The 21220-nt window shown below is 63.5% G+C and overlaps 1 protein-coding gene across 2 annotated transcripts in view; it reads right to left on the bottom strand.

Moving 5' to 3' along the window:
* CARD11 (caspase recruitment domain family member 11) overlaps positions 1-21220 on the bottom strand; it is a 102223-nt gene that overhangs the window by 1716 nt on the left and 79287 nt on the right. For both annotated transcript variants that reach the window (XM_068967860.1, XM_068967861.1), the window contains 17 exons: positions 21067-21219; positions 20488-20613; positions 19717-19914; positions 17514-17690; positions 16271-16322; positions 14682-14764; positions 13447-13547; positions 12405-12457; positions 10213-10345; positions 9448-9649; positions 8900-9026; positions 5844-6084; positions 4934-5030; positions 4481-4576; positions 2877-3012; positions 1639-1818; positions 1165-1289 (listed from right to left, as the gene is read on the bottom strand). In XM_068967860.1, coding sequence (XP_068823961.1) covers positions 1165-1289; positions 1639-1818; positions 2877-3012; positions 4481-4576; positions 4934-5030; positions 5844-6084; positions 8900-9026; positions 9448-9649; positions 10213-10345; positions 12405-12457; positions 13447-13547; positions 14682-14764; positions 16271-16322; positions 17514-17690; positions 19717-19914; positions 20488-20613; positions 21067-21219 — 2280 coding nt within the window. The remainder of the gene's footprint in view (positions 1-1164; positions 1290-1638; positions 1819-2876; positions 3013-4480; positions 4577-4933; positions 5031-5843; positions 6085-8899; positions 9027-9447; positions 9650-10212; positions 10346-12404; positions 12458-13446; positions 13548-14681; positions 14765-16270; positions 16323-17513; positions 17691-19716; positions 19915-20487; positions 20614-21066; position 21220) is intronic.

Below are 21220 nucleotides of genomic sequence, written 5' to 3' on the forward strand. Positions count from 1 at the left end.
GCAGGGCCAGGCTCCATGGGGCAGAGCTGGGGGCGAGCTCAGAGGACTGCCACAAACAGCGTGCCGGTGGAACCAGCCCCCAGGTCCAGTGGCAGAGATGGCCACCCCCCGGCCCCCACGCCCTTCCGGTCATCGCTCCCGTGTCTCGACAGCACAGCCGCTCCTGGGCCCCTAACAGCACAGACTCTTGAACGCAATCTCCTTTGCAGCTGAACCGACCTCAGTCCCAACCCTGCCCACTGGTTCCCATCTACTCCGGCTGTCAGAGTTCCCTGAACTTTAATACCCAACAAACTGTCCAAGGCTGCCTGACAGCTCTGCTCGAGCTCTCATCAGTGTGACAAGGCGGCAGGGCCTGGGAGTGACCGTCGGCTGGACGGCATAATTCAGACTTCCCAGCTGGGTGCCTGCTCCTGCCGCCCCAGTCACTGCCCCAGAGAGGCCGAGAGCCCCGCCTTTGTTCAGACCCAGATCGAGGAAGAACTCTGTGCTCAGGGCCTGCCAGGGTCATGAAGCCCGGGTCCAGAAGATTCCAAACTGCCTGCAGACAGCTTTCCTGCACCCCTGCCAACAGCACTCCTGATGGTCCATCTCCCCGGTTTGGAGAACAGGCTCCCTGTTGCCCGCTCGCTGGCTACCTCTGGCCCCTGTTATCAGAGCCAGGCGTACACACATCCCAGAACAACACGGACCAGAGGACCAGCACCAGGAAGCCACCAGAAGAAAGGGGAGGGCTTCCCTGGTGGCCCAGAGGGCCAGGGCAGAAGAAGGGGTTCGATCCCGGATCCGGGAGGATGCCACCTGAGCCTGCGCTCTAGAGCCAGGGAGCCAGAACCACGGGAAGCCAGGTGCCCTGGGGCCCGCGCTCTGGGAGAAGAGAGGCTGTCGCAGCGACAAGTCGGAGCACTGTAGCTAGAGAGGAGCCCGCACAGGCAGGAAGGACCAGCGCAGCCACCGAGTGGACGAAAATACAGACAGAGAATCACGGGGAAAAGAGAGAAAGAGAAGGGGCTCCAAACGGAAGTGCCTGCCAGGGCCGGGGAGCAGGGCTTGGAGAAGCCGGCACGCGGCAGAGGCAGCGAGGACGAGGTTCGCCCGCTGGGGCGGGCGGGAGGGGAGCAGGTCTGCGCACCCCCGGCCCCGCCGGCCTCCAGCCCGCCTCACCTTGGCCGCCACGGCCTCGATGTGGGCAGGGACCACGCACTCGAAGGTGTTGGGGTTCTTCTCCCGCGAGTGGATGATGGTTTCCGTCCTCTGCTTCCTGAGGAACTCGTCTCTCGTAACGACATCTGCGGGACCAGGGGCCAGTCCTGAGGGCAGCTCGGGGGTGTCGGGCCCACTGTCCCCTCCCGGCTCTGCCCTGCTTCCTGGCTCCACGGAGCTGCCTGTCGGGTCCCTTCCTGCCACATTGAGACCCTGAAGCTTCTCAACTGAGGGCAGGGTCAGGAACGTACTTTACACTTTCCACGGCAACTCACTGTCCGCACCCTTCCAGCTGCTCTGGAGCCCTTGATGGAGGAGGAGGGGGAGAGGGGAGGAGGGCAGGAGAGGAGGAGGGGAGGAGGGACGAGGGCGGGCAGGAGGGGAGGAGGGACGAGGGCGGGCAGGAGGCGGGGCGGCGCTGCCTGCGGGGCTCACCCGGCTTGCACATGGTGAACTCCATCGCGCCCCCGGAGTTGAGCAGCTTCTGGACCAGCGCCTTGGCCAGCATGGTGGGCGTGAAGAGAACCGGCCGGCGGCGCTCACAGTAGAAGGCGCGTACCAGGCTGTAGGGGATCAGGCTGAGGTTCTTGCCCAGCTCGCTCTCTGGGTCCAGCTCTGGGAGGGAGCAGGCAAGGGCTGGTTATGGCTGGGCCAGGGCACCTGGGGGCCCTCCTGGCCCCACAGAGCCTTGAAAACCATTTGGGGGATGGCCCTCCACCACCAGGAGAGTTTAGGCCTGACCCGGGGGCCGGGCCCTGTTTTGGGAGCTGGGGTGATAGCACGGGGCCAGGCAGACAGACGGCCCAGCCCATGGACCAGGAAGGGTGGTGGTGGCAGGAGGCAGACAGCAAGCCTGGAACCCACTGCCGCTGCTCAGCTCTCCAGGGAGGGCCTTGGACTGAGGCTGCACTGCAGAGGTGTCCTGGCCGTTGGGAGCCCACCAGCAGGGCCTGTCCTGGGGGACTGTGCACCGAGCGGCCTCTCGCCAGCTTTAGGATAAATGGCAGGAGGCGCTCAGGCAGGAATCAGTCAGTAAAGCAAACAGCTCCAATTAACATGGGCGTCTGGGCTATGGTTTTTCAGTAGTCATAACATGTACGGATGCTGGACCATAAAGAAGGCAGAGCGCCAAAGAATTGATGCTTTCGAACTGTGGTTCTGGAGAAGACTCTTGAGAGTCCCTTGCACTGCAAGGAGATCAAACCAGTCAATTCTAAAGGAGATCAGTCTTGAATATTCACTGGAAGCTGAAACTGAAACTCCAATACTTGGGCCACCTGATTCGAAGAACTGACTCACTGGAAAAGACCCTGATGCTGGGAAAGATTGAGGGCAGGAGGAGAAGGGGACGACAGAGGACGAGATGGCTGGATGGCATCACCGACTCAACGGACATGAGTTTGAGCAAAGTCTGGGAGGTGGTAAAGAACGGGAAGGCTGGCGTGCTGCAGTCCCTGGGGTCACAAAGAGTCAGGACTCCTTGACTAAACAACAACGACTGGGCTCCAGCCAACTGCAGGGGCATCAGTAGTGGGGGAGCTCGGCAGGCCGCCGCCCAGGAGGCTGTTGGTCCTCCCGGCCACGTCAGGGCGGCTCCTCCCCGGGCGGCACAGCCCCGCTCTCGGGGACCCACTTGGCCCACCCAGACCCCGAGGCTGCCGGGCGCGCAGCACCTTCCTGCTTCTCGGCCAGCAGCTTCGTGGCATCCAGCGAGGACCGGGCCAGGCTGCCCCGAGGGCTCCCCGAGACGATCCGTACCCGCTCGTGGCTGTTCATCCGCTTGTACTTGTTCTCGGACCTGCTAACGAACTGGGGACAGAAGCGAGGGCGTGGGGGCGGCCTGACCCGGCTCGGGAGGCCTCCGCTCGGATCCCAGCTCTGCCCCGGGGCCTGGGCCCCACCCCCTCCGAAGACAGGGGACACCTAGCAGGCGGCACAAGTTCTTCAGCTTCTGGGACGCTGTGAGCGGGCAAGTAAGTGGACACACGCCCACGCCTCTTTCCTGGCTGGATGAGACCTGCTGGGGTGCTGGTCCCAGGCAGGCCCTCGCTGGAGCCCCCCACAATCCCAGCCACACCTGGGGGGTCTGCAGGCACTGTGGGGCCTGGCGTGCTCTGGCTGCCCAAGGCCCATGTCCGGGAACCCCCCTGGCAGGACCGCCCACAGACGGCCCACCTGGAGGGCGGGTGCAGGTGACGTCACCTTCCTCCCCAGGGTCCCTGAGTTTTCTCGGGGGTGCCTGTACCTGGCTATGACTCAGAATGGAGTTTCGGAGGGCGGGAAGGGACGCCCCGCGGCGGGCACTGCTCTGAATCCCTTCATGCCCTCCTTCTGCAGGGAGGAAGGGCGAGGGTGCTGGGCTGTCAGCCCCGCTTGGTTGTTAACCAGCCTTTGAGCAAGTCACCCCAAAGCTCAGGGTTGTGGACTCGTGTGACGTGTGGGCACCATAACACGTGGTCTCACGTGGTCCTGCCTCCCGGGGTGACTCTGACCTCACCTCCATAAGCGTCTTTCTGCTACCTGTCCGCCTCTACCTGGGCTTCGGGGTCACACCGCCAACCATTTCTCTGAGTTTCCTACGTTCTAACACGAGGACGGAGCGGTGCAGTGACACGCTGGCTCCACTGGGGCCTAACTAGCACAGCGCCCACTCAGGAACGTCCTTGCGGGATGACGTCTTAACAGAACTCTTGGCTTCTGCCGACTGGCTATAGAGAAAAAGGCTGCACAGATGCTTACACTCGTGTGACATCATTTCTGAATATGCCACCCGTAGGCTGTTCATTGTTCCTCGTATAATGATCCACGCTCCTCCCCACAAGAAAAAGACCTTTTGGAATCAAGTATGAGGGAAAAATTCTTTCTGGTCACAAACAGCTAAAATGCTTTGGCGTCAGATAAGAGTTAAAGAATCTGCTGGAAATCCCCTTTCTCCTGGGCTACTGGGATGCTCAGAGATCAATTTAATGCTGAACCTGATGGAGTAAACTGACCGGGATCTCTGGAAGGTCTGTCTCTCCTGCTGACTTTTCTATGAATATCTGAACAGCTAAGACGTTCAAGCTTCTTTTAGCCCTAGGTGCACTCCATCTTTTATGGACGCGGGGTCTGCTTCCTACAGGCACAGAGCAGTCCCCCGACCCCGTCACTGTGAGGATGAAGTGGGGCAGGAGACGTGAGGCGCGGTGGACACGCAGCCTCCGCTTCTCCGCAGGAGAGGGCAGGGCCGCGGCAAGCGGTGCAGGTGCCGAGAGGCCTGCAAGTGTGAGCGCTTTACCTGAAGGAGCTGGCCGAACAGGAAGCTTGCTCGGGAGAGGCGGGGACTGACCCTGGGGTCCGTGGTGGGGAGCGGTTCTTCGGGCTGCAGGGTGTTCTGAAACCAGGTGATCAACCGGTCAGAGCCGCTCGTGGGCTGGTGAGGGCAGGAGACGGTCCCTCCTCCCGCCCAGCCCCACCCTGGGCAGACGTGGGAAGGCGCTTGGCGTGGATCAAAGTGTCCTGGACGCGGGAGCGAGCTCCGGGGGTGAGAGGGGCCTGAGGACTTGTTCCAGCAGAGACTGCAGCTGGGCGAGGGCACAGACGTGGGGCTCCTTCTGGGGGGGCCCCTTTTCCTGAGGAGCCCAGTCCCCTGTGGTCCATTATCCCAGCCAGACTGGTGGCTCCTGCCTGGGATCCCCTCCAAGAAGGCCCCGGGAGGCGGGGTGATGCTGGCAGGGCACAGGTGACCTACCCGGAGGGCCCGCAGCGTGTGGTGGGCCGTGTCGGCCTCCTCCCGGCTGCCCCGGTGCATCAGGCGCTGCAGCTTGACCAGGAGGAGCTGCTGGGCCCTGGGGAGGTGAGGGGAGGGCAGAGCCTCAGGGGCTGGACCCGGGGAAGCCAGTGGAGGCCTGGCCAGGGCAGGGGGCTCTCTGCAGGCTCTGAGCTCTGAGCCCCATGGATGGTTGGGCACTGAGCGTCTGGGTCTGACCCCTCTCAGGCGCTGACTCACCCTGGTGCCAGGGTAAAGGCGCTTAACTTCTCTGAGCCTCAGTTTCCTCATCTGTAAACTGGGTCTACTCTTGCTGGCCTTGCCGGGCTAGCCTGGGCAACAGAGCTGGAGTCTCTTGATAATTCACAGGTGCCTGGGACGTCTGACCAGGGGGAAGGTGATGCTCAGCCCTTTGCGGCTACCGCTGTATAATCACAGAATGAAGTTGGGGAGGTGGGAGATGGAGGAACATAGACTCAGGCTCTAAGTGTCCAGCAAGGATGGAAAGAGAGTGTTCTGGGAATTGGTGAAGCAGCAGGATTTAAGAAAACAGCATCCACGGAGGCAGCTGCTGTTTAGTTGCTAAGTCGTGCCTGACTCTTTGTGACTCTATAGACTGTAGCCCGCCAGGCTCCTCTGTCCATGGGATTCTCCAGCCAAGAATACTGGAGTGGGTTGCCATTGCCTTCTCCAGGGGATCTTCCTGAGCCAGGGATTGAACCCACGTCTCGTCCACTGGCAGGAGGATTCTGGGTCACTGGGCCACTAGGGAAGCCCTTCCAGAGACACCGAGGGCTCCACAGAGGAGGGGGCATCGCGGCGGCGGGGGGTCGCCGTCAGCAGGCAAAGGCTCCCCTGCAAGCCCCCTCGGCCCAGCCGGTTCCGGCCTCACCGGCTGTAGCTGGGGATGGTCCCCATGTCCAGGTCGTGGTCCGTGAAGGGGTCGACCCGCGCACACAGCCACTCGTGCTTGTCCTGGTACATGGTGTCGCGGACGTGCACGACGTCGTCGCACTTCAGGGACATGGAGCAGGCGTCCAGCTGGCTGGAGATGTTCAGGTTCAGCCGGATGTAGAAGGAGTCCCCCGAGGTGATCAGGCCCTCTTCCATGTCCTTTAGCAGCTTCCGGTACCCTGTGCGAGGAGGAGGGGGTTCAAGCTGTTGGCGGAGGGCCTCCTGCTGCGAGGCCACGCCCCCCCAGAAGACACCCCCGGCGCAGGCCTCCTAGGGTTCACGGTCAGGGAAACGTCTGTCCTCCCCGAGGCGTGAGCAGCTGAGTCACTGGTGCGCTTCCCTCTTTGCCTCGGCTGCCAGGAAGCTCAGAGCGAAATTTTGTGCCCAAGTTGTAACAAACCTAGGAAGATGGTGGGGAGCTGGCTGGCCTACCCGGAGGGCCCTCAGATGTGCTATGATCTCTATGTCCCTCACCAGCCATACACCGGGTTTGCGTTTTATCATATTTTCTTTAATTGAAGTGTAACTTATATGCAGAAAACCCCATCGTCCTTAAGTACTGGGCATGACGGATTTTCACAAATGTCTACGCCTGGGTAACCACCACTCAGAAGCCTGTGGGGTAACCGCCACGCCGCCTGCCAGCACACGGGCCAGCTCTGCCTCACGCCACATAAGCGGAAGCAGGCGCGCTCCTCCGTGTCTGGTGTTCTCTGTGCGCGTCACGCCTGTGGGATGCTCTTTGTCACCGCTGTAGAGCATTCCGTGGGCTGCCGCCTCCTCCCTTTACTGGCGTGCACGTCTGTGCTGTCCCCAGCGTTTGGCTGTCATGGACAACTCTGTGATGAGTGCTCCGATACCTCTGCGGGTGGACGTCCTCATTTCCCTTGACCGTATACACAGAAGCGGGATCACTAGCTCGCTGACTGTACATCTAGCCTTAGTGCACGTATGTGGGCTCAGTTACGTCCGACTCTTTGTGACCCCATGGACTGTAGCCCACCAGGCTCCTCTGTCCACGGGATTTTCCAGGCAAGGATGCTGGAGTGGGTTGTCATGCCCTCCTCCAGGGGAATCGTCTCAGCCCAGGGACTGAACCTACATCTCTTCCATCTCCTGCACTGCAGGTGGATTTTTTATCGTTAGGCCGCTGGGGAAGCCCACGTTTAGCCTGAGTAGATACTGCCAAACGGTCTTCCAAAGTGGTAAGACCACGGCATGTGTTTTAAACCTTAGTTAACACCTTCGTCCTTGAGTGTAAAATTTTATGAATGCTTTGGAAGGAAGCAGGGCATGACGCCATGAATACAATAAATGCAGTAAGCCTCCAGCGAATGTCCAAGGCATAAATCCACAATATAAATCCTGAAATCGGCCCCACACACAGATAGCTGGGACACAGCAGAAGCTAAAACAGTCCTAACAGCCAGGCCCCAAAGGAGCTCGCCAAATGCCCGCACCTCACCTGCCAGGGAGACTCAGGCCAGAAGGCCTATCTGATCGCGTCTCTTGGGGAGATGGGGGTCCCCACTCGGGCCATTCCCACCGCCCTGGTAGGAGGTTACCCCAGCTCCACCTGGGAGGACAGGCCCTCTGAACGGGATCCTACCGGAGGGAATGCTTTCACTGCAGGGCTCTGCTGCTGCACAAAGCCGGGGCGCGCCTCACCCGGCATCCTGTGACCCTGGGGCTGGCAGGCAGGGCCGTGCCCGGAGACTTGCTGTTGGGCCGGGGTGCCAGGCCTGGCAGAGCAGAGGAGCCCGGCCGCCTGCCTGCGGGAGCAGGAGGCTGGCACCGTGTTTGGGGACAGAGCATCATCACCATCTTCCGCATGGACCCAGCGCTGCCGGGAAGCAGCGCGGGCAGGCAGGCGGCAGTGGGGAACGGCTAGAGTGGCTATTTATGCTCTGTTGAAACATTCATGAGCCCTGGCGGTTAAAAATAAGATCCAGCTGCAGAGATAATCACGCAGGATAAAAAACCCAGAGGTGAGAACGGGAACTCAGAGTTTGGGAGAGACACTGCCCAGGAGGGCCGCGGGCCGCACGACAGGCGGGGTGAGGCCGGGCTGTCTTGGCCGCGCGGTGGCCACCCCAGAGTCAGAGTCCACGTCAAGGCCGGCAGGCCCAGGAGAAGCAAACCTCAGCCTGGGAGGGAAGGGGGGCCGGCCAGGCAGCGACGCGGTCGTCAGCCAGCAGTCTGCTTGGGGCTGGACATGCTGTCTTCCACTGAGAGCCGGTCAGCGGCCCAGGGAGGTCAGGGCAGGTGTTCGCACGCGGGTCTCCACGTCCGCCCTTCCCCGCCTCCTGCACCGCAGCTGCCCTGCTCAGTCCTCCCGAGCTCTCGCAGAACTCCCGCAGAGCAGACAGCCTCGGCCCCGCCCTGCCCGCGCCGGCCCCCAGTCCCGCCCCGGCCCCCAGTCCCGCCCTGCGCGGCCCCGGCCCCGCCAGGCCCCCAGTCTCGCCCCTGGCCCCGCCCCCCCGCCCCCCAGTCCCGCCCCCCCGCCCCCCAGTCCCGCCCCATCCGACTCCAGCCCCGAGTCCCGCCCCGTCTGACCCCAGCCCCCGGCCCAGTGCCGCCCCGCCCCCAGCCCCGCCCCATCCGACCCTGGCCCCGTCCCCCCGACCCCCCAGTCCCGCCCCATCCGGCTCCCCCCGTCCCGTCCCGTCCGACTCCAGCCCCGAGTCCCGCCCCGTCTGACCCCGGCCCTGCCCCACCCGGCCCCCGGCCCAGTGCCGCCCCGCCCCCAGCCCCGCCCCGTCCGACCCTGGCCCCGCCCCCGCCCCCCAGTCCCGCCCCATCCGGCTCCCCCCGTCCCGTCCCATCCGACTCCAGCCCCGAGTCCCGCCCCGTCTGACCCCGGCCCTGCCCCACCCGGCCCCCGGCCCAGTGCCGCCCCGCCCCCAGCCCCGCCCCGTTCGACCCTGGCCCCGCCCCTCCCGGCCCCCGGTCCCGCCCCGTCTGACCCTGACCCCGTCCCGTCCGGGACCTCACCTTCCTGGTTGACCTTGTAGTGCAGTGTGACGGGACCGCTGCACCGCTGGATGGTCCAGTGCGCCTCCTCCTTCGTGCACGCCTCCAGGGGGACGCTCTGCCTCTCGCCTCTGATGCAGCCTTCTAGCTGGATGTCAGAGACACACCGTCTGGCTCGGGCTCGGCGGCGAGGCGGGCAGAGCTGCGAGCGCAAGGCTGCCCCACCCACCCGAGAGCTGAAGACCCCTCCCCAGCGAAGACCAGCTCAGTGCTGCCGAGGGCAGGAAGCCCCCCACTGAAAGGGGGTTCACGTGCCTTCCTTCCACCGCCTGGAGCGTGCGTGTGCGTGCACACAGGCTATAGAAACATTCGAGCCAAGAGTGGAGGAGAGACGGGCCCAGAGAGGGGCCTTCCGGTGGGGAGCTGACGGGCCTGCCCCATCCCCACCCCCTGCTCCAGGCCAGGCATTCTCGGCTCAGTACAGATGTGGGCTGGGGTCCCTGCGCCGTCAGCAACAGGCGTGCAGAGGAAACAGAGCTGCCGCCTCCCCGGGACCCCAGCCCCCTCACCAGCAGCAGCTGGTGGCCCTCGCGGAGGCCGGCCTTCTCAGCCAGGGAGCCCGGCTTGACAGAGTGGACAAAGCTCCCGCTGGCGTTGCCCCCAAGCAGACTGAGCTGGGAGATGAGGCTGTCGCCGCTGAGCGTGGTGTGCTGAACCGACAGCCCGGGACCCCGCACGTGCCCCACAGACGTGACTGATGGCCGGAAGGGTCTGGGGCAGGAGAGAAGACAGCGGGGAGAGGTTGGGGGGTGCCGGCGGCGGGACGCAGCTGTGGTCAGAACCCCCGCCGGGACACTCAGTGGGGGCCCAGGTCAGAGGAGCAGACACCTTAGCAGAAACCGGAGAGCAGCTCCCACCAGGACGGCACCTCCCACCGGGATGGCACAGACCAGAAGCAAGGGCCCCGGGGACACTGCCGCCGTGAGCCTGGCGCCACACGCGCCCTGCTGCGTGCACATCGGGTGTGACGGCTGGCCGCCCCTCCTCACACCCCGGCAGGCCCAGGGCACAGCTCACCGGGTTTCAGGCAGTCACCCCAGGGCCTGGGCCCAGGGGGACATCGGAGTCCTGTTCCTGGTCTCTACCAGGCTGTGTGACCCCCGGCAAGCCCCTTCCTCTCTGGGTCTGAGGAGGGGTCAGGGGAAGTGATTCCCAACCCTGGGATGATCCCCTTTGCAGGGATCCAGGGGCAAGTGGCCTTCACCTCCTCCCTGCCCCTCCTCAGCCCCCAAGCCCCGCCCCCTGCAGCCTCCCCTGTTCCACGACCCCAGTACCTTTCTAGAGAGAACTTCCTAAACATGAGGTTGACCTGTTCCAGGTCATAGGCGTCCAGGCCCTCGGACTGGTGGGAGGAGGAGGAGGAGTGGATGGAGGGGGGTCCGAAGGAGCACCGCTCGTGACTGTCGTCTGTGAAGGACAGATGGACCCTCAGGCCCCCGAGTGGACCCCGGGGCAGGGGGATGGCCCCTGGGCTTGCTGGGATGGCCGCGGGGGTCAGGCCGGGCACTCCTGCCCCTGCTCCCCGCTGCCTGCCTGCCTCCTGGGAAATCTCCCCACCCCCTACACCGATGAGAGAGCTTGGGGAGGGGGCAGCCTCAGTCAGCTGGTGCCTGAGGCTCTGGGGCATCGAGGGTCCAGTCCTGGTAGCCCCTCCGGCACAGCCATTCTCCTGCCTCTAGGCGGAGACTCTGGAAGGGGTCTCTATCAGCAGGCGCTTGTTTGACTTTTGTTATCGGCGTGTGTGCGTACGTGCTAACTCGCTTCAGTCGTGCCCGACTCTTTTGAGACTCCATGGACCATAACTCGCCAGGCTCCTCTGTCCATGGATCCTCCAGGCAAGAATACTGGAGTGGGTGGCCATTTTTGCCTCCAGGGGATCTTCCTGACCCAGGGATTGAACTGGCATCTCTCATGTCTCCTGCATCGGCCAGTGGGTTCTTTATCGCTAGTGCCACCTGGGAAGCCCTTCCAATTGGGGCCCATGTTTTCATTTGGGGTCCTCAGGTCTCAGCACCACCTACAGCCTCAATGGGGTTAGGGTGGGGCTGCAAGAGCATTGTCTGGGGTAGGAAGCCCCCTCTCCTCCCAGCTCAGTGGGACCCCGACCCCTGGAGGCGGGGGGGAAGACACCCACCCCGCACAGCTCAGGCTGCCTGGATGGGAGAGCCGCAAGCCTTGCCCTGCTCCTGGGCGATAACAAAGGCTGCTCTGCAGAAGGAATTTGTCCCGACGCTGCAGAATGCTTTGGACTGCTGCCCGGAACTCTCTCCCCAGCTCTCCCCTCTGCAAACTCCTCGAGTTCTTCCCATTACCCCGCCTCGATTAGGTGCTGACCTCTCTTTAACACTTGATAGCTTCTGATGGTCCCCAATTAAGGACAGCCACTAATCTTTCACTTTATCTGCTGGCAGCCGGAGCTGGTAAGGGGGTGGAGGCAGGCTGGGGGAGCCCTGGAACTGAGGGGGCTGGTGGGCCACACCCGGAGGATTCTGAGCCAGGCTCCAGGCTGCCAGCTCCAGAGGGGCCAGGGAATGTGGCTGGCAGCCAAAGGCCACAGCCCGAGACGCTGGACCCTGCCTGCTCCTCTCGGCCCTGTCCCTCCGGTCAGAAGCTCAGGTTCTGCACACCAGCCTTGGTCTCCCCCCTGGGTCACAGCTGTGGCACCAAGGTCTGGGCCACGGCAAGAGCTCAGGGACACTCGGAACCGGGCCTGGATGTGTTCTGGGCCTCCCTGCTGCACAGGGCGCAGGCTGGAGCCACGAGCAGCTCATCACTCTGGGTGACAGCGCCCTTCTGCCTGGCTCTGCGTGGCACGTGCTGGGCCACGGCAACACCCCCCCCCCACCCCCCGCCATCACACAGCTCTGCCCAGGCACTGGTTCAGGGCGACTGCACCCCCAGGCTCCCCGGCGCTCGCCTGCCCCACACGTCCAATTCAGGGGGTGAAAACCAGCCTTCACAGCCGCCCCACCTCCATCCCAGGGCCCTGGACCCCACACCTGCCACTCGTCTTGCTGAGGCGGGTTAACGGCTTAATTTACACCCGGACTCTTTAAGAGGCCCCCCACCTCCAGTCCACCCTCTGGCGTGCTGCTCCTGGGTGCCCCTAAGACTCTGTTTCTCCAATTGCACCATGAGGACAAAAGCAGGTGGACATACATCTGCTGACAGGCACCGGGATGGACCACGGTGCCTGGCTATAATCGCAGGAGCTGTGCTTTCTTAAAAACGCAGACCTCACTGATTCCGCCCTCAGCACTGGCATGCTTCCCCCCTCCACAAAACAGAGGCCGGGCTCCCGGGGCGCATCCTGGCTCAGGGGCCTGTCCTCCGTGTGCACTCTCGGAACCTGCTCTGTGCACATCTTCTAAGGCCCTCCCGTGGGTGAGGCCTCGCCCCAGGCATCAGGAGACGGCCGAGGTGGCCTCCGCGCTTGGAACGCCTCTCAGATCCGCTGGGCACCTACCATCGAGGTCTAAGGCGTCGAAGCCACCACTGTCGTTGTCTTCCTCAACTGTGCTGCAAGACACAATGGGCGGGGGGAGCGGGTGGGCTCTCTTGATTGTGCGTAGGTGGTCAAGGGAGAGGGAAGCTTCCGGAATGTTCCGGCGGTGCGAGAGGCTCTGGTTCTGAGAGGGCAAGGTGGGCAGGAGAGGGGGCTCGGTGGGTGCGTGGAGGGTGCTGTGCCATGCGAGGCCTGCACGTGGCTGGGTGCACGGCTGGGAGGGCAGGGCGGCCCTGGAGCCCGCAGAGGCCTTGTTAGTGGGGATGAGGGCGACCCTGAAGGGCTGGGGAGTGCAGTGCCTGGCGGCCCCACCTGCCACGCCCCACTCACTTCTCTGCCTGGACGCAGAGGGCTCAGTACCATTAATACGCGGAGGGGGCTGCCTGGCGTGACGGGCCCAGAATAGCGGAGCCTGTCAGATGGGATTGGCGGGTGTGAGGTGTGTGTTCCGGGACCCCTCACTTGCTCCCCTGGGGTTCTTGCAATGGACTAATGAGGCCCAGGCCAGGTCACCGGCCCGAGCCAAGATGGAGACACAGTCCGGCCGGCCACGCCTTGCTCTGGCCCTTCCGGGCACCATCACCAGCCTCTGACTCGGAATGTAGAACACTAAATACCTGGCTGACGAGGCACGTCTGGATGCCCAGGACGCCCCTACTGTGGTTTCCACCCTGGGGACACTGACAGTCAGGAAGGAGGAGCAGGAGGGGGAACGGAGGGGGCGTCCCCAGGGTCTCTCCCTCTCTGGGCAGAAAAAGCCACGCTCTGGAACCACGGGATGGAGACATCTGATTTCTGGGTAGCAGGGGGCAAAGCAGCGTAGGTCTCATCATTTGCTGGCTGCAAGGGTGACCCTGGGGAAGCCATCTCCCTTCCTGGGGCCTCAGGTTGCTCATCTGTAAAACGGGTACCCTCCCGCCCTGGTTTCTAGCTTCCCTGGAGGCCTGCTGAGTCAGCCAGCGCCGGGAAAAAGCCCCACCAGCTCCCTCGGCCTGTCGCCCACCTCCGATGAGGCGCGTCTTCTTTGTACCGTCTGACGATGGAGTCATTTCCTGGGGGCTCAGCCGTGATTGACATGATGCTGGAACGGCTCCGATGGGGCTGCTTCAAACACACACACGCCAACGCGTGACGGATGAGCTGGGTATTCATATGCTGTGCCTCGGCAGGCATAAACATGTACATGGGGACTAAATCTAACTCAGAGGCTACGCAGGCAGCGTGGGCCGGCAAGCCGGGTCTCAGCGGCGACCTTGGCTGCAGAAGGCTTGTGCTCAGCCTGAGGCAGGCAGAGCCACGGGGCCTGGTGCCCATCTGCGTGTCCATCTGCTCACCGGGGGAGTGGGACAGGGGAGGCGGTAGGAATCCGACGGGGGTGCCCTGTGTGTGCCCGGCACAGGCTCTGCCCCCAGGGCTGCCCGGCCGTGGGCACCTGTGCGTGCCCAGGGAGACCTCTGGGCCCAGTGGGGTGGGGTGGGGGCCATGGATGCCCTTGCAGACAGCGCGGCTGCTGCTGCAGGGTGACCCTGTGGGACGAGGCCCGCGGGCTCCTGGCAAGGGATGCCTGAAATAAGAGCCTTGGATTTCACCTCCCAGAGCTGCACTCAGACAGGAGTCATTCATTATCAAATCTCTGCCTCCCCTAGGGCCTGATTTTGGAAGCTGAGCTGACAAGCTTCCCAGGGCTTCCCCTCCGGGTTAGAATTTCTAATGGCAGGCCTTCTGCTGCCTGGCCCTGGGTGGGGGGCAGGGGGGCAGGGCGGGGGGTGGTGGTGACACTGCCTGGTGCGGGGACCCTGCCTGCCTCTCCCGGGTGGGCCGGAAGGAGGTGCGGGGGTGCCCGGCTGGCCCTGCCCTGCCGTGGGCGGCTCCAGCTGCTGCAGCCCCACCGGCCACCCCACTCCAGCTGCCGGAGTCGCCAGGGGCTGAAGGGTGGTGGCGGGGTCTTCAGCTGCCTGTGCAATGCGCCACAGCCCCGTGGAGGCCCGTCTCTTCCTCCTACCGAGTGTTAAATTGGGAAAGGAGGCAGCAAGAAGCTGTAAATACATCGTGAAGCCAGGAAATGTCTTTAAATAAATACAAGGAGGCCTGGGCCGCAGGCCCGGGAGAGGCAAAGAGGCAGGGCTGGACCCACGGAGCGGGTGAGGCCAGCTGGGGGCCAGGGTGGCGGGGGCTGGGGGGGCTTGGGCCATGTCCTGGGCCGGAAGGGGGGCTGCGGTGGGTGGAGCCCTCACTTACCATCTTGGGGAAGGAGCTGGTGATGGGCAGGGAGCGGGAGGAGCTGGGGCTGGCGTCCATGAGGTCCTCTTCTTGTCCCCTCCCTGTCCTCAGCGGGCCGGGCAGGAGGTGCGGGGGGAAGGCGGGGAGGAAGGAGAGGTGAGGCTGTGAGAGCTCTGCGCCCTGGGGGCCGGCCCATCTGGGGAGCACGTCTTCCGGTGGGGGGTGGTAGGAGGTGGCCTCCTCACCCCTCCCCCTGGAGGAAGAGCCCGCAGCTAGGTCTGGGGTGGCCTCGTTGAGGCAGGACAACGCCCTTTGTCCTGGAGACCGAGGTGGGCATCCCCTTGGGTGCTCAGCGTGAATCAGCAGGACCGGGGCGGAAACTTGTCTGCCCGGACACCCCGACACCAGCACAGGCCCGACTGTCCCCCTAACCAGGCCTACGGAGAGCCAGGCTGTTGGGAGTCGGGGGCCGCCTTCAGCGAGGCCCCCGGGCCCCGCCCTCCTTTGGGGCTGTCCGAGGTCTTCTGAACACCCCGTCTGGCCCCCGTCTCACAGCAGGGGCGGCCCCACGCCCTGTTGTGTGTGCACACGTGTGTACAGTCGCCGCACACATGCAGCCCCATCAGTGTTCCTGCCCAGACCCCACCCCAGGCAGCTGGCAGGGCTCCGTCCCTCCTGCAGCCCTTTCCTGCTTCTTGGCATGAGCACCCTGTCTGGTTCCTGCAGGCTCCTCCTGGATGGGGTCCCTACCACAGCTGGTGCGACCCCCAGCTCGGGGCTCCCCTTCCCCAGCTCCCGCCAGGCCTGACCCAGCTCCACACCCCCCGGCTCCCCTCCTCTCCTCAGGGGGATGAAGTCCGTGAACCTGGGCCTGGCCACGAGCCTCTGCGGGCCCCTGGGCTCCTGGCACCGTCGGCTCTGCCCCTGGGAGGCAGGGGGTGTCTGCCTCCGGCTCCGACACAGGGGCCGTGCCCAGCGGCCTCTGTCTCCCCCTCCCCGGCCCCTCTGTCTACACGCCCCCTTCTAGACGAGTCCTCCTCTGACTCTCCTGTAACGACTCTTGCAGCTGTCAGAGCGGCAGTCCACCTCCTCACGGACGGCCCCGCCCGAGGCCTTGAGCTCTGGAAGAGTCTACGTGGACCGCCGGCACCTGGCGCACAGTGGGTACCCGCCTCACCCGGCACGAAACCTCGCTGGCCAACCGTCACTCCAGAGTCATGCCGAGGGTGTGTGTGTGGGGGGTCTGAGGACGGTGTGTCTCAGAAAACCAGGGGCTTACAGGAGAGCTGGGGGCCTCCCATGCCCGGGACTGTGTGGGCAGGAGCAGTCCTCTGGCTGACCAGCCAGCAGCGCTAGGTGCCAAGTGCAGGGGCTCCAGGCGGACCCGTCGGGAGGGGGCCTCAGACGTGATGTTTCCGTGGTGGGGGCTCCGGCCCCCTCCACCGACAGCGGACAGTAATGACCATCTGGACACCCCACCACCCCGGGCCCCGGGGACCCCGAGACTCTCGCGGGTTCACCTCGCAGGACTGATGCCCACGATGGGGAGACAGATGGACCGAGAGTCCGCGTGACAGTCAGGACAGGCATCCAGGCGTCTCGCTAACCTTGAAAGTCTGAAGCTCGCTTCAGGCTGATGGGGGACTTGGCTCTCTGCAGCTGAAAGAGACGGAGCGGAGGGAAAGGCAGAGGATGCGAGTCAAACAAGGCCCGTGCGTCCCCCGCGCTGAGCGAAGACACAAACTGAGGCGAGGCCACGTCGCCCTCGTCACGCGGCCGCCAGGACCACGGGAGGCGCGGGACGCCCCTGTTCACGGCTCTGGCTCCCCGGCCCCGAGCAGACAGCTGCTGGTTCACACACCGCCCAGGCGGGAGGCGGTGCCATGTGGCTCGGACCCTCCTACAGCCGGGAGTGCAGTGGACTGGGCGGCGCTTCGAAACGGGCCAGAACCCGGCGCTCGGCTCGGGGGACTTCTCAGGGAAGGGCAAGGTGCCAGCAGTGCCAGGCTGCCTTGGAGGTGCTGCTCGAGCCGCCCTGCTCCCTGGGTGTGAACTGGGCAGGGCGGAGCACAGACGGGCCACGTGGAGATGCTCTCACTCACTTGCTCACTCATTCACTCGCTCGCTCGCTCACTCATTCACTTACCCACTCGCTCGCTCACTCACCTGCTCACTCATTCTCACTCCCTTGCTCACTCAGTCACTCACTCACTCCCTTGCTCACTCATTCTCTCACTCACTCATTCTCTCACTCACCTGCTCACTCACTCATTCTCTCACTCACTCACTCACTCACTCACTCACTCCCTTGCTCACTCACTCACTCATTCACTTGCTCACTCACTCATTCTCTCACTCCCTTGCTCACTCACTCCCTTGCTCAGTCACTCCCTTGGTCACTCACTCGCTCACTCCCTTGCTCACTCACTCACCTGCTCACTCACTCATTCTCTCACTCATTTACTTGCTCGCTCACTCACTCGCTCACTCGCTCGCATTCCTTCCTTCCTCAGCTGACGGGCTGCACTGCACACAAAGCAAGGCAGGGAGGATGCGTGCTCTGCCACCAGCTGCCATCACCAGCCAGTCACGTCAATAAACTCGCGACAGGCACTCGATACCCACTTGTTGAATAAACAAGTGAATTTGAAGAGCGTGCTTATTTCACTCTCTCCCTTCTCTCTCTTAACTTCCACCACAATCGTAAGAGGAGAGAATTGGTAAAAAAAAACAGGCAAAAAGCACAAGTTGGTGCGACTTTGGTTCCCAGGTCTGGGTGCGTCGGGGGTCTGAGACCCGCCCGCCTGCAGAGGGCCCCGGCTCCCCGCCCGCCACGCTGTGTGCAGGCACCTGGATGCCCTTCAGGTTCATCCGGCGCTTGGGCGGGTGGTAGGGCAGGAAGTAGCGGTTGTCCTCGGGAGAGTCCTCCGAGGTGGAAGAGTCATCGGCCTCCTGACCGTTGGTCCTGGGGCTGGTGTCCCCGAAGTTCTGAGAGATGATGGTCACTGGCAGGTTCCTGGGCAGACTCTGGAGACGAGGAGAGGCCGCACCTGTCATGAGCGCCCAGAGCGGCCACCGCACGGGGAGGCAGCTCTGCTAACGGCGCCATCGCTCACCTCCCCCGGCACCAAGCTTGGAGCTCTGGGCTGAAAGGAGGGAGCTGCCCCTCCTTCCTGAACCCTGTGTCCATTCGAGGCCAAGCTCTATCATCCTCCCTCCTCTCTCCTCCTCTCAAGCCCCGCCCGCCTCATCTTCCACCCACCAGGCCCTGGCATTCTTTACAGCAGTGAAGGGATCGCCTCCCTGCTGGCCGCGGCCGCTGGCCCCTCGGCCACCACCAGATCTCCCGTGTCCTACTCCTGTGCCTCAGCTGCAAGCACAGGAAGTACCGATGAGTGACTGAACCACGGTAAGAGGGCTACTGTCCTCAGAGAGTCGAGTCCGTGATCCGAGGCTGAGCTGCCGAGTATTAAGTACCTTGAGGTTGATCCCCTAAAGCCACGTAACACCCTCAAGCCACGCTGCTTCCAAACCCAAAGCTCCTGGCCTTTCCTCCCGGCCCCAGATCCTTCACGGTCCAGGAAAAACTCCCAACCGAGCTCCTTAGCAGACAGGCCCACCCTGCTCCCTGCTGCTTCCCGCTCCCGCCCACCTCCCGCCTGTCCCTGTCGGCCACTCGAGGACGACGGAATTGCTCACTGCGGCCTGCCAACTGCAAGCCACGGGTGTCACACACCCAGGCCTCTGCTCGTGGTGTCCCTGTGGCCTGGAATACCGCCCCATCTTCCCTCATCTAGCCTGGTGACATCACAGTTGGTTCATAAACGTTTCCCAAAGGGTGCAGCCATGCCTGGCACTGTGCTATGTGTTGGACACAGAGAGGGGCCTACACAGAACTTTTCCATAATTATAAACTGTGAGAAATGCTCAAAAAGGAGACATTAACCCGGAGGCTCCTGGTTTCCACGATGGGGGCCCCCGATCGCCTAGCCAAGGAATTGACACTTCCACCCCAGAAGGGGGATGGAACTTGGCCAGTGAAGTCCAGGGACAACATCCCCAGTGGAGGCCCCAGGCCCGCCCCTCCTGTAGGGAGTCTTTCCTGGAACCCTGACAGAATGGGGGCCTCCTCCCCTGGGCACTCACAGCACCCCTTCAACTAATCATGTACAGCGTTTGTGCTGAAAAGTCATGTTCCTGAATTTGCCTCCAGCATCAGACCTGAGTCCTCTGGGCCAAGGGTGAGGGGTGGAGGGTCTTATCCTGGTTCCCTGGGTCATTGGCTAGTGATGCCCTTGGGCAAGTTAACTGCTTGTGTCCAGTTCTACCCTTGGGGAAGGGAGACAGTGATCTCACTGTCCTGGAAGGGCGCTCCTGTGGGTTAAAGGAGATGCGGCGTGGAAGGCATTGGTCAGGACCTGCAGAACCCACAGCCGTGACAGACAGTTTCACCTGCGTGTATGGGCATCACTCACTCCTGAGCGCCTGGGGCCCTGCTGTGTCATGCGCTTGAACTTCCCATCGAGATAAGTGATGCTCTCTTTATGGGCCCTAGTGACTAATGGGAGCCAGGCGCCTTCGACCCGATGCCCGCCCACGTGGGTTCAAGGAAACCCAGTGGGAGGCGAACCGAGAGGCAGCTGCAGGTCTAACTTGGAAGTGACTTGCCCGAGACCCCCGGCCAGCCGGCAGGTGGCCAGGCCAGGCGCCCGTCCCGCCTCTGCTAGCTTTCACACGAGCATTCACCCTCCCGTGTGCATGTGGGGCTCCGTTCAGTGTCACGCGGCAGTGGGACGGGAGGGGAGTTTTGTGGGGAGAAGGGACTCATGGATACGTATGGCTGAGTCCCTTCACTGTTTACCGGAAACGATCACAGCATTGTTAACTGGCTAAACTCCAACACAAAATAAAAAGCTAAAAAAAAAAAGTGGGCGGTCTGGTCTGTTCATCACAACACAGACACCCCAGGGTTCACGGGCTCGGGCGGGCGCTCGGCGGTCGGGACGGCTGTGCTCTGCGGGGTGGGGGGCGGGGGGGCCCGCCCCCAGCCCACCTGCTCGAGGGTGCCGCTGTCCTTGGAGAGGCGCCGCAGCTTGCTCTCCAGGTTGACGATGCAGGCCTCCCGCCGCACCATCTCGATGCGCGTCTCGTCGTTCTTCTCCTCCAGCTCCCGGATCTGCTTCCGGTACTTGTCCTTTTCGATCAGGCACTGGGAGTACTGGGTCTGCGCTTCGTCCCGGGAGTGGAAGGCCTGCCGGGAGGCGGAGGACAAGGTCGCTGGGCTCTTCCCCACCCCGCCCCCCGATCCCCCCCAAATCAGACCCAGGACGCCTGCCCCCCAGCCCATGTGTCAGCCACAGCGTCTCCGGCCCTCTCCCTGAATCTGACACTTGGGCGTTTCCACTGCTACCGTCCTCTGCACGCGTTACAGCCCCTCGTGAGTTCACCCCAGCTGTGCGCCCACTGCTGGGCTAAGAGGTCCAAGGCGGAGCCCACCCGCTGCCCTACGAGGTGGTGCGGCTATTTTATTCCCACTTCACAGACGGGAGCACTGAGGCTTCCAGGCAGGGGCAGCGTGCAGCCACACGTCTGAAGAGGGCCAGGGCCTGGACCTGGCCATCTGACTTCGAGGCCCAGGACACTGGAGTCGCATTCAGGCCCCAGCCCTGCTTTTTAAACACCAGTGACACAGCCGGGACGGGATTCATTTTTGGAAGGGAAGCAGGAAGGTGGGGTCCCAGGTGGTCCCCGCAGAGCTGGCGGCGTTACCCCGACAACACCCCGCCGCCCCCATGGCCTGGAGTCTGGGCCAGCCGCCCGGTACCTGGTCCCGCTCCCGCTCCACCTCCTCGAGCTGCAGCATGACGGTGTTCATGCGGTGCTTGTACATCTCACAGTCCTTCCCCAGCGTGGAGCACTTCAGCTCCAGGTCCTCCTTCTCCTCCAGGTACTGCGAGTACAGGAGAGATCAATGCTCGCATCAAGCCATCGACCAACCAGGCCCGACAGCCGGCTGCCAGCTGCAGCTTCCCAGGGCCGGCCTGCCCCTCCCCACGGCGCCTGGCCTTCTGAGAGTCAGTGCTCTGACGAGAAGGGACTGTGGTAAAAGGCCAGCCACCAGCTGCGACCTGATGCAGGCCTACTATGTGCGGGGGGAGTGGGGTCAGGGTGGACACCGAGTGTGCCCTCCCGTGGCCGCAGCGGTCAGCCAGGGGCAAGGCCAGTGCCACGTGGACACTTAGAACGGTCCACCAGTGACGGCAGGGTGCTGACACACAGGGACTCACACCGGGACGCAGACCTGGTCCTGGGAGAGAGTGGGGGCCCAGAGGCTCCACAGACAGCCCCGGACACCCAGCCCCGGGCCCCCGCCGAGCGGCAGCCCCGGCCGCCCGAGGCCCACCTTGTCCCTCAGCTCCTCCGCCTGGCGGACCTCCTCCTGCAGGTTATAGATCCTGTTGACGAGCTCCTGCCGGTCCTCCAGGGCCTCCTTGCGGTCATGCTCCAGGATGTCCAGGATGGCCTTGTCGGAGTCTGGCAGGCTGCGCTTCCCGGCC

This window comes from Capricornis sumatraensis, chromosome 3 (assembly GCF_032405125.1).
Source record: "Capricornis sumatraensis isolate serow.1 chromosome 3, serow.2, whole genome shotgun sequence".
Classification (NCBI taxonomy): Eukaryota; Metazoa; Chordata; class Mammalia; order Artiodactyla; family Bovidae; genus Capricornis; species Capricornis sumatraensis.